This window comes from Carassius gibelio, chromosome A8 (assembly GCF_023724105.1).
Source record: "Carassius gibelio isolate Cgi1373 ecotype wild population from Czech Republic chromosome A8, carGib1.2-hapl.c, whole genome shotgun sequence".
NCBI classification, from domain to species: Eukaryota; Metazoa; Chordata; class Actinopteri; order Cypriniformes; family Cyprinidae; genus Carassius; species Carassius gibelio.
The window spans coordinates 21,704,162-21,716,611 of record NC_068378.1 but is presented as its reverse complement, the minus strand read 5'-3'; the positions used below and the strand labels follow the sequence as shown (position 1 = coordinate 21,716,611).

Sequence of the window (12,450 nt, the reverse complement as noted above, 5' to 3'; positions counted from 1 at the left end):
TCTGTGTCTAGAGCTGCACAATTCATCAAATTTCTAATCGTGATTACGAATATGAATGCCACTTTTACATTATCTTTTAAAGATGTGATTAAATTTTTTTTTTAAACAATAAAAAATGCATACTTGCATTATTCTGTACCCTTAAGAGGTGTTTGCAAACTCAAACACACTGGATAAAAGACATTTTGTCTAACTGATAGTTGTCACACTGTTGTGCATTATAGATATGTTAAACGCCAAACTGTCAAAAGCCGAACGAAATAGCGGTACTTGTTTGAACTGTGAGTCACACAGACTTTTTATCCGTTTACCTAAAAAAAGAAAAACACAGCGCGAGTGCATGTGTTTATTAAAGTGACCTATTCAGTTGATGTGGATTTGTAATTTAATGTCTTTAGGCTACTGTATACGGTAATACAAACACCATAGAAACTATATAGTTAGGCTCATTGTTTACCATGGTAATGGGGTACTGTACTTTTGGTTATGACTTACAAATGTATAAAAGATGAGGCTGTTACAGATTTCACAACGGCACTGTTTTTGTTAATGGAAATAAATGTACATCTGCATCCCAACTCAAGTAGTATAATAATAATAATATATATATATATATATATATATATATATATATATATATATATATATATATATATATATATATATATATATATATATATATATATATATATATATAGCAGCATGTTCATGTGCTACCAGATCAGGTGCTGGTGCCACTGCTCTCCAATGTTAGTCTGAAGCCCTGATAATATAAATTGTACTGTAAAATGTTACTATAATTAAAAATTTTATCCATTTAATTGTAAATGAAACAAGTAGCTTTGGTAAACCATTTTTTGTTTTTTTGTTTTTTGTATTAGTATAACATTATTATACCATGCAGAATTTTACCTTTTTTCTTGTTTAAAGAAGAAACCAAACCAATGTATAATTGACATTTGAGCCTCAATGCTATAGAAAAGCAATAAAAGTTCAGGAAGTGTTTTCAGTCTTATATAAATATGGCATGCATCTTCAAACAATGGAATAAATATGTTCAAAATAGTCGTTATTAATAAATCGCAATTACAATTTCAAGGGAAAAATCGACCATTATGATTTTTGTCATAGTCATGTAGCCCTACTCTGTGTAATACAACTCATCGACCCACCTGTCTTACGATGTTCTGAACAAGCTTGTCGATGGTAAATCCGATGTAAGCATGGATGGTGAACATCTCTCTCAGGGTGTCCTCGTACTGCGTGGCATCCAGGTTTCCATCTAGTAGACTGCGTACCATGTCTAAGAATGCTGGGTAATATTCCTCTAACTCCACCTCACCTGATACAACAGACATTACTAGTACAAAAAAAATTGTGCAAGCTTGCTAATTTAGTTCTTAAACTAGACTAACAAATCTGAGTGGAAAATCCAATGCAAAACTTCTGTAAGTGGAAGTGTACTTGTGCATCGTTATACTCACTGGGTTGTTTTAGACGCAGCTCCATGGCCAGGTCGTTTGCCTTTTCTCTGCGCCCCTCTCCTATGAGCAGCCGTTCCCGATTCTGCTCGGCCCTGTGTTCCAGTAACTGTCTCTCAGCCTGCCTGTAAACCCTCAGCAGCCGGGAGCACAGAGTCTGGTGCAGCCGTAGGAAGAAGTACCAGTTATTATTGACGAAGTACAGGTTGTAGACTCCATCCAGCTCCTTCTGGTGCTCAGCCTCTGGGTCCCGCAGGTCCACCGCCTCCCCTTCTGGATTCATGCCATGGGCGGCCATAGAGGTATCCATGCTCTGAGGGTAAGTGCATCGTCTTCGTCTGAAATCGCCATTCAGTTGTTGCTGGCCACCTGTTGTTGAGACTCCGCCTCCTGTGACGGCACCGTCCTCACCTTCGGCCTCCTCATCCGTGAACTCTTCTGTCTCACTAAGCTCTCCACGACGGGCGAAAAAGAGGTCGGGGACAAAGTGCTGGATGATACGCTTGATGTGGTCCTTGTCATCCTTGTGGATGGTGGGCTGCCGCTTGACATGGTAGATGATGAGGGAGGCAGCGTCCTCCAGGATCTGTTTGTCTTCGTAAGTGAAGATCATGTGGGGTTCGCTGGTCGAACCTGTGCCCGAGCCATCACGACCTTGCTGGCCCATGCCACCCTCTTCTGTGCTCTGCTCCTGTCGCTGTAGCAGGGAAAAAACAAAAGCACTAGTTATCTGCAAGACAAATGAGACTCTGCGACCTGAGATGAGCTTTTGCACACTGTACTCCGTTTTTATTGAGTAGTAATGCAGAAAACAATGCAAGTTCTTAGTGTTCATGCTTAAGTTTATTCATACAATAAAGAAACAGATCTATGTGCTGTTCCTAACTTAACCTGTTGTTACATGGGACTGTACTTGTCCCAGTTCAACCCATCCAGAAGTCAAAACAAACAAATATTTCCAAGTGCTACTTTGGCTAAAAATAAATAAATAATTACCTGGTCTACTGCATTCTCTAAGAAACATTTCTCAAAGCAAAGTGCAAATAGGGACTTTTCAAAAATATAACGTTGTACAAATCACCCTGTGAAGATAAAGGACAAAGAATTGAGAGAAGATTTGGGGAGGAATTAAAAAGAGATTTTATACGTAGTAGATTGGAATAATTCATGAGATGTTGTTCATTAAATTGTGTGACTGAAATAATAAATACATATACTCTTGAATTAGATATAAATAAATAAATACCTCTCTTTTTGGGAGAAAAATAAAAATTTGCAAAACAGGGCTTAATAAAACTATTCTACTGAATGATAAATGGCAACTCAAATGCTGTTATGAAGGCAATTATTAAACTTTTTGATTTTTTCAAATAAAATGCCAGTGTGACCTAAATTAATGTTCACTGAACTCACTTGTCACCAGTGCTGAAATTGTAAATTGCGAGGTCCCGGAACAAAATGGGGTTACCAATCCGGCATGTGATTACAGAAATGGAAGGTAGTGGAGCATTCACGCAAACACATTGGTGGACTAGTTTAGGTGATTAAGAGCATGCATTAGATGCTTTTAGGGTCTGTAACACCACAAATAACCTGGAAATGCCATTCAAATTTAAAACAGCAAATTCCAGGCCTAAAAAAAAGTTTTGTAAAAGTAGTGCAATTTTATTTTACAAATCTCTGTATAATAGTTATATTTAGTCAGGTCCTAAATTTAAGTGGGTGACTGTAGCTATATCGCATGGTTTAATAATTATCGCAGCTTTCAAGTAAATAATGAGGGAAATCCTGCATTTTTTCAACATATAATTTAGTTTTGAATAATAAAATAAATCCACACAAACTATAAATGATTAAATCAGCCAGTCGAAACCAGCTTCTACGGTTTCAGCTATTAAAATAGTCCAGTTTTATATGTAATATCAAGTGATTATACTTCGTTTCGTTTTTATAAAGCAGTGGTTCCCAACCTTTTTCAACTCGCGGCCCACACAACCAAACACATATGTTTGCGCGGCCCACTTCAAAAAAATTAACTGACCCCGCTATTGTTGGGTTAATAACTTAGTACTCAGAAGCTAGATTTTAAACTATATTTATTGAATAAACTAGACCTGTGCGATATGGACAAAAAAAAAAAAAAAAAAACTATCGCGATTTTTTTGATCAATTTTGCAATTGTGCTTTTACAGTCATAAATGCATTCAGGATTAATTTGAAACATATTTCCAAAAGAAAACCAATCAGAGCTTTATCAAAAAGTTGTAACATCTCTAGAACAGACATAAGTCAAAATTATCACTATAGTGAAGATGTAAAAAAATGTATAGACTTGTGGCAAAAAAAAAAAAAAAAAAATCCTGTATACAGGGACTTTTTTTTCTTTTTTGCCATGCATTGTTCATAGAGCTCATTAATTGTAGCGGTGCCTCAGGTGTTTGCAGTGTGTATACAGTATGTGTATGCGGTCAGCAGTGAGAGCGCATAAATATAACGCGAAAGCACATTAAAATAATGCACGAGTGCGAATCTCTCTGTTCGCAGCAGATTTCCTTTGCTCTGTCACAAAACCGGTCGTGCTTGCTCAGATACACGCTGCTTTGCGAGGAGAGAGTGTGCACACTTAAAACGTGTCTCCTCTCACTTAAACTGCATCCTGTTCACTAACAAATTCACTCTATGCTCATGTGTTAGACATGAATTATTTTCGCACGTTTTTATTTCTAGCCTTTTACCGCAGTGAGAACGCTCTGATCCGTCAACATTGGCTCAGAAAAAAGGCGCATCACAGACAGTGTGTGAACCTGGAGTTAGGCATATGCGCACGCTCAAATCGTGATTTTAGGACGTTTTCTTTTAATCGCACAGCCCTAGAATGGACTGGAAATGAACAGACCACAGGTTGAAAACCACTGTTATAAAGGTTCGTGGCTATGAAGCATCTGCTTTTATTTGTGTGCCGTCACAATATCAACAAATGTTGTGCTTTTGTAGAATGGGGAAAAAACAACACGATGTGCTATCTGCCGTGTCGTCTTTAACAGGAGAACAAAAATGAACCAACACTCAGCGAAAACATGCCTCACAGAAATGATAAATACATCTATAGAAAGCTTTAAAGGCCCGTCTAATGGAGATGACGAGCCAGGATCGGCAATTCCCCCTGTACCCCATCCCCCCCGCCCGCCGTACTATTTCCCCCAGTCACATTTATGGTAGTTACTTTTGCCGGTGCTTTGTGGCAAGCTTAAGCTTACTGCGTGTATTTTACAGCAAAACTGTTCAGCTGTTGATGACATGCACTGCTGTGGGACACGAAACACCGAAACACTCAAAATAAAAGGCAGATTAATAATTATGGAAAAAGCTCTTTCCTGGATCCTGAGTCGTCATCGTTAGGCCATCAGAAACAGAAGAACAGCTAAACTCACCTCATCATAGATGCTCTCTATTTCATTAAGAAGACTCTTGGATCGGAGAGCCTTCATGTCGTTCTGTTTGAAGTTGACACCCTGGTGGTCCAGTGATTTCAGATATGCCTTCTCATATTGCTCTCTCCAGATTTTGTTGAAGCTCTGCTGGGCCTCCCTCCACTCCTCCTCTTTGGCTTTTAATCTAAGGCAAAAACATCAATCCATTTATTCTTCAATCAAAATGTCATTTCTGCTAGACTGAAGGACTCTTAAAACTTTAGAAACAATTGCCTGCAAAATTAGGGATGGTGTAAAAAACACATCTATTGTTTTCATTCTTGATTAACTATGCTGGTTTGATTAGCTTGTAAATACCAATGATTTTCCCGCCAGAAGCAAAGAGCAGCAAATGCAGAATAAATAGGTGGTTGACACATTGTTTTTGCTGTCAAATCAAACTGTAGAGATACCCGGTTTGTCATTTAGGTGAGAGGAAAGTAACCTTTTGAGTACGACAGGAACTGCAGAGGCTGGACTCCTCTTCAACCCCTCTATGATCTCCGGAGCCTTGTCGCCATAGATACGATAGATCGCACGCCGCTGGATGACCTCAGAAGTTCCACCCAGACAGTCATCCAATCGGAAGCGCTCTTGATCCTCCGGCGAAAGGCGGGATAATTTCTTTTGCACACTTTCCAAGACTCTTATCGTTGCCAAATTCGTCTCAAGCACAACATCCAGCTACGAAGCAAAAAAATAAACAAAGAATCTACATCAACAGAGTTTCAGTTGAAACCTAAATCTCCCAATATTTCCCAAAGAGATCATCTTACCTCAAACCTCTCATCCTCACAGCGATGAAGCTGCTCTTCATATGGTGTTTTCTTGGAACTCACAAAAGTGGAATCTTCTGACCAGGAAGGAAATGAGACCCAGGTATCATTCAGCACCTAAAACAAAACAGCGAGCTTAAACCTTGTACTACCATCAGGAAGCCGTGGCAATATCAGGCTGCATTTTTTTGACACAGATAAATCTTTTTTTTTTTTTTTTTTTACATAAAATTACTGTTTACATACAAGCATTTCGTGACGATACCTCTGGGATTTCTAGGCACCCTGGAAAAAGGGCTATTTGAGATAAGTGCTTCCATTCAAATTGAGCTGGGAAAAAAGAAGCAGTGTGGGGGCTCAAACACCCCATTTTCCAAATGATTCATGGAGATTTGGGCTTCTGCTGATTTGTACCATTATCTGTGAATTGGGAACAACCCAGGATTTGTGTCATCATTAACGCTTCTCCTGACGACAACATGGCTGGCATTTGTTAAGTGGCAGATTTGCATAATTTCTCTTATATTTTTAGCATCCTTCCGAGGTGAAATATGTATTAAAGCATTAAAGAAAAGAAAAGGGGGAAAAAAAATGTCTGATGAAAAGGCAGTACCTCTTTGCATATAGCAGTTCGGCCACTGCATTTGGGCTGCTGGTAGGTCTTGGGCAGGGCTCTGTAGCTGGAACCCAGGCGTTTACAGGAGGCGTAATCCACTTCTCTGCCTCCACCCTCCATGTAGCGGTCAGAGAGGCCAGTGATGGCATGAGACAGCTCTTTATCACCCAAAAATGACTTAAACTGGGTGTACAGTTCTGGAAACTTCCTACAGAATGAGGCACCAGTGGCATATGACTCATGAGCGACATGTAAGGGCTGCGAAATACACCATATGAAAACAAACAGGATTAAATAAACATGCCCTATTTAAATCTTTCTCACCCCAAGAATGGAGTCACAAGTTGCAGGAGTTCGGCCCCTGAAACCACTTCCTGATTGAACAGAGCTATGCAGCGTAAGAAATTCTCGTACACCTCCTGACTCTTAAGCAGACGGCGAACCTAAAAAAAATAAATGAAACTGTTCAATGGCTCAGACTACGTAATAAATCCTATGGCAATGGCTGACTTGCTAGCGCTTACATTTCAAAGCAATTTTGTCAATGAAATGTACCTTGTCAAAGAATGTGAATTCCCGTAAAACTCCATGCTTTCCGACAGAGGCAAAAGATGGGTCCTTGGAACAAGAATATTTCATTTTTTTCTATGTGGATTAAAAAAAAGATAAACTGTTTAAGCAAAAGTAATCTGCATATACTAGGAGAGATTTCAATTTTCCAGGTCTTTAGGATACAGAGGCAATGGAGCATATGGGACTTGCTTTGGCAAAATGAACTCTGACCTTCAGAAGTGGGGTCATGTGGGGCAATAACATGGGTCTAGGCCTCTTCTTGCTCGGTTTATTCAATTCCTCATCCTCTACTTTCTTCAGATTGTCTTTGCCAGGCAAAGAACCTCCAGTAAACTGGAATCAAATACAAAGTTCATATATTTATTCATACATACACACACACACATATAATATGTTTTTTTTACTAGTGGGTGCAGGAGACTTAAGTTCATATGTGCAAGTGAGGATAGTAAAATAAAGTAAATTGTGACATATTCTAGTTCAAAGATTTTCATTTTTGTCTTCTCAATGATTAAAATCCAGACAGTTTTCTTCTAAAAAGACAAAAACGTTTAGGTGGAGAAAAAAAAAATTCATGTGACATATTCTATCCAAAAATTCTTCATACAGTGGACTACCAGTAAAATTGATCAAATTTTGGGACCAAAAATTATTCAGACGACTTGACCTGACCATGTTTTGCTTAAGTGTAATCTGACATTATCAAGATGAATTTGTACTGACACAGTTACACTCTAAGATCGTCATATTCTATTACCAAGTCCTAAACTATAGCAAATAAACGGTTAGAATGTGTGAAATGTTGCAGGTGTCTGGATAAATTTTTGTTCGACTGTAAGTCAAGCTACTTTTCAAAGGTTTGGGGTCAGCAAGTTTTTTAATGATTTTGAAAGAAGTCTCTTAGGCACACTAAAGCTGCATTTGTTTGATTCAAATAATAAGAACAGAAGTGTAAACCCAGTTTAAGAAAAAATCCTTTCATTGCAAAAACTTTTTTTTTTTTTTTTTTTTAAGTACACAAAGATCCTTTTCTAACCAGAGATCTCTTTGCATCAGGCAAAAACTGGCCAAACTCCGCAAGCAGATCCTCTTGACCTTTGAAAAGGCTAGCCACTTTAGAGAAAACCTCATCTTCGGTCATTCCTCCAGTGCTTCGCCCTCTGCTCTCCTTCACCTCCAGCTGCTCCTTCTGCAGATGAACACAGGATGCACAAATCAATGAACATCGATAAGTTTACATGAAGGGTAGGAAAACAGTCCAAGAGTCTATTTCCTTTAGTGCCAGTTGTTAGTAGCCTAGTCTCAGCCTCAGGCAGAACAACCTGCTATAATTCACAAGCTCCAATAAGATTGGCTTGCTGAAACGCAAAATATCTGCAAGCAGAAATGTATATTCCTACATAGCTTTGATTCCATATTAAACGTCTAGGTAGGGTTGCAGGTAGAGGCTAGAGGAAAAACGAAATAAAAATATGGTTTCACTATTGCTCTCACCTGGTATGTATGCAGAATTTCCAAAAAGGCCCGGTAGGTTTCTGGGTTGTCCAAAAATCGGTTTTTGATCTTATTGACGTAACTGATGGCGCTGTCAAACTCTACAGGGCTGGGCTCTGATGTCGGAGGGGATACCGAAGTGGGGGCCGGCTGTGATTGGCTCTCTCGGCTGGGCAAAGGAAGTGACAACCTGCTTGATTGTTCAGGAGGTCCAGATGATGAAGCGACGCTCTCCGGAGAGGTCACGGCTTCATTCGGAGCTGGCCCTGCTTCAGCCACTGCTGACGAAGAGGCACTAACCACAGAGCTGCCCGTGCTCCTTCCTGGCCCTGGAGAGACCTGAGGGAAAAGAGATACCAAAGCCTTACTTTAATACACCAAGAAAGCCAACATCCCCACATAGATTCAGCACAACAGGAGAACAGGAATGCATAACTTTTACTACAGCAAAAAATAATAATAATATACTACCATTCAAAGGTAAGTTCTTTAAACCAAATGTCTTTTTTTTTTAATGGAGATGCAACATTTTATAACAACATTACATTTATTCTTGTGGATTTGATTACATTTACAATATTGCTTAAAACTTTAACGTCTGCAACAAAAAAAAAATATATATATTTTAATGATTTTTAATGGTTAAGAAGGCTTCATTTATTTGATCAAAAATATGGCAATACTCTGAAATATTAAAATTTTTATTACAATTTTTCTATTTGAATAGATATCAAAGTGAAATTTATTCCTGTGATGCTAAACTGAATTTTCCACAACCATTATGCTTCTGAAACTCACTGTAAAACTCTGTGTAAAGTTCCTTAGAATTAAAATATCCAGAATAGTACATATATGTAATTTATTATTATTATTGTTTTATTACACCTATAAATGTTGCCTGTGACAATCAAAATGAGATGCAATCATTTTCATGAAATAATGGTGCATTTATTCTAAAACACCAAGCTAATGTCTTTGGACTGCTCCCTGACAGTCTATGTGGCATGATGACGTCACCAAAGTGTGAACCTGAAGGATGCCAGCAAGGGGGCCCATCTAGGACAGGGCCAAAGTCAACATGAAATCAATATTAACCCTATGTGCTCTCTTATTACACATTCCTGTCTTATTGTGCACGATTCATCAGTGCACATTATTCCAAATTTTTAAAAAAAAGGTATTTGCACTCATTAAATCACTCATTAAAATGAAATTACTTGCTCCGCCTCTTCTTTTGTCTTCTGCCAGAAAGTCCACGTGGGCTAATGGAAATGCAAAAAATAAAAAAATAAATTGCAAACAACTATTTAGGCATTGTTTTATCAAACTTGAATTCTAGTATGCAACACTTGCTTCACAGTCTATTCAATTGCCGTTAGCTAAAAATAAAGATCTACCCTAAATTGTTTCTCTCTAAATACCTTGCTTCATTCAGAAAGGTCACGCAAGTAATATTAGCTGTGAATGTGGTTCAATGATGACCTTTTCATGGTTGACGAACTGAAACAGTGAAAATGAAGAACAAAACACAGACACCAGCACAAACAAGTAGTAAACTGATCTATTAAAAGTCCTACCTGTGAAGACGGTGGGGACTGTAGAAATGCCATTCCGTTCTTGGGAATTTCGATCCGATAACCAGGCGGTAAAAAGGCATTAAACCCCAGGACAAGGTCAGGATGCCCATGGAAGAGCTGAGAAACTCTGTTAATAACTCCTGGTGTGTCAATGCTGTGGATGGATGTATCGGAAATACAATCACACAATGCTTTTTTGCATCAGTATTCATCACACATTTAAAGTGCACAGATACCTACATACCTTTGAGACTTAAACTCTTTCATGATATCCAGAAACTTATTGTATATTCCCGGATCATTTCCGAATCGTATTTTGACTTGGTCCAAATAAGATAAGGCATCCTCCACCTGCAATAGGAATAAATATTATTTACCTGAATTATGTTTACAAACATTATAAAGCATAATAAGCATGTATACAGTGACAGAATGCTTACCGAAAAGTACTGTGGTGGTACCATGGTACAAGGTATGGGACGGAAATAACATGTATTTACATCAGTTAAAAAAAAGGTACATTTTGACAAGTACAATGGTAAAACCATGGTATTCATGGAAGCACTATGGGGCATAACACAAAGATACGAGGGTACTATTAAAATATGATACAAAAAAACTATACCATAGTACTTCCACAGTACTCTTTTTAAGGTATTTTGAAGAATGCCATGGTACACATCCAAAATACCATGGTGGTATTGTGTTGTTGTTTTTTGGCTCGTGAAAGAACAGAGGTGTGGGACATCAGGTCCATTTCATTGAATGACTTGGCATTTGCTTCTACTATTAAAGTAATACGTTGTCTACGTTCTTTGAATTATGCAAGAAAAACAAAAAAAGCACTGTGCAATCTAAACCACTAACGCTACACACCTACAAAACGCAAGTAATTCGAATTTTCCTCTCTGTTCACAAGAACAAAAACCTAACGAGAAAAGAACGCACGCCTAAATAAACCTTCAAGATCAAAAGAACAGCTGCAATTTCATATCCAACCACTGCGATGCAGAAAACTGAGCCCAAATCTAGCGGCTCAGGAGAAAAACAGCCGGTTTATATTCTCTTTGTGGTTTTATTAATATCCAGAGAGGGAGATAAATGCGCTCACTGACTCATTTAGCTTTGCTGCGTTAGCACTAGTGCTAGTAACAACACACAACAACCCCGTTACGATTTCACAAACAAAACGCGATTCAAATAGCTTTTTAACAGAGAAACGCTTCGGCTAAGCTTAACATACACTTTTCATTTCTTTCAAAGGTCGGGCTAAAACTAAAAGCGACACGTTTATGACAAAAGCAGCTGTTTTCTGAGCAAATCCCCCTGTCTTTCTCTTATCTATGTCGGTTATATCAAATAAACCCGTTTAATCGTTAACTAAAGGAGTGTAAAGCGTGATTTTTGGCGGAGGCACAAAAAATATCCACCGGTTTTGGTTTTAACAAAGAGCAGCGGAGAAACCCCGACCGCGTAAAGGGAAAACATTAGACTTTAATTCAGCAGATACACTTTCATCATGTTGACTGGTGATCTAGCATTGCTTTGAACACGAATCGGCGAGTTAAGCGACAAAATTAAAATCGACTTTTGCAGTTTGAAGTGATGTAAATAAGTGCGTACGATTTTCAAATCCATTTACACATACTCAAGTGTGAAAGCTTTGATATGCCCCATATGCATATGAACAGCACAGCACTTCCTAATACACAATGCGTTGTAAGAGAGAAGGAAACACATGCACTTGCTGCAATGCTTCTTACCTTTAGTTTCTGAAAGTGCTGCTGCTGGACTTGCTTCTGAACCACATAGGCCTTGTCTTGGATCTGGTTGATTTGCTTCGCAGTGCTGCTGCGAGCCTGAATTTTCGCCATAGTGCGTTTCCTTCCTTCCCCACCAACAGCCACCGAAGCCACGATGATTTACCGTCGCCCCGTGTTTGCAGTTTGTTCTGGCGTACTAAAACCAGTTCGTATCGGGGGGCCACCCAGCTCTCTTCCCCCCACAAGTCCGGTCTACTTTACGGACGGCCACCCAGTTACTCCAGCATAGACTTCCAGCTCAAGCCAAGTGTGTTCAGACTTCTCAGTCCCTTCTAAAACTACACCATAAAGCGTACGGATCAACAGCGAGACCCCATCGATATCCACGAAGAGAACCAGGAGCAATTTAAATATATTTTTTCCAATGGTCGTATTATTTAAACAAATGATGTATGTCTCTTTAAATTCGGCGGCAGCTGTGCGCTCTTGCGCTCGATCCTAGCGTCCGGAAACGGAGGGAGTTGTGGAGAATTGAAAAGCGCATGCGCACAAACCGAAAGAGGGCGGAGCGTACGGAATCTCAGCGGCCGCAGGCATGAATGGGATTCTGCACACGTTTTTGTTGACTAGAAGAATGTTATAAAAAGTTGTTTCGCATTGATTTCAAATGTTTTATGTCTCATTGATTGTTTTGACCAGT

At 38.9% G+C, this 12,450-nt stretch overlaps 1 protein-coding gene across 2 annotated transcripts in view; it reads right to left on the bottom strand.

Annotated features, from left to right (window-relative positions):
- Positions 1–12,341, bottom strand: part of LOC128018862 (paired amphipathic helix protein Sin3b-like) — a 16,438-nt gene extending 4,097 nt beyond the window's left edge. The window contains exons 1-15 of one of the 2 annotated variants that reach the window (XM_052604692.1): positions 11,751–12,341; positions 10,232–10,338; positions 9,988–10,141; positions 9,628–9,672; positions 8,411–8,749; positions 7,953–8,105; positions 7,127–7,249; positions 6,899–6,988; positions 6,668–6,786; positions 6,341–6,551; positions 5,728–5,844; positions 5,397–5,635; positions 4,913–5,096; positions 1,485–2,178; positions 1,173–1,342 (exon numbers count right to left, since the gene is read on the bottom strand). In XM_052604692.1, the coding sequence (XP_052460652.1) occupies positions 1,173–1,342; positions 1,485–2,178; positions 4,913–5,096; positions 5,397–5,635; positions 5,728–5,844; positions 6,341–6,551; positions 6,668–6,786; positions 6,899–6,988; positions 7,127–7,249; positions 7,953–8,105; positions 8,411–8,749; positions 9,628–9,672; positions 9,988–10,141; positions 10,232–10,338; positions 11,751–11,861 (2,856 nt within the window). In that variant the 5' untranslated portion in view covers positions 11,862–12,341. The remainder of the gene's footprint in view (positions 1–1,172; positions 1,343–1,484; positions 2,179–4,912; positions 5,097–5,396; positions 5,636–5,727; positions 5,845–6,340; positions 6,552–6,667; positions 6,787–6,898; positions 6,989–7,126; positions 7,250–7,952; positions 8,106–8,410; positions 8,750–9,627; positions 9,673–9,987; positions 10,142–10,231; positions 10,339–11,750) is intronic. The other variant, XM_052604693.1, reaches the window with a different exon arrangement.
- Positions 12,342–12,450: the final 109 nt, after the last annotated feature.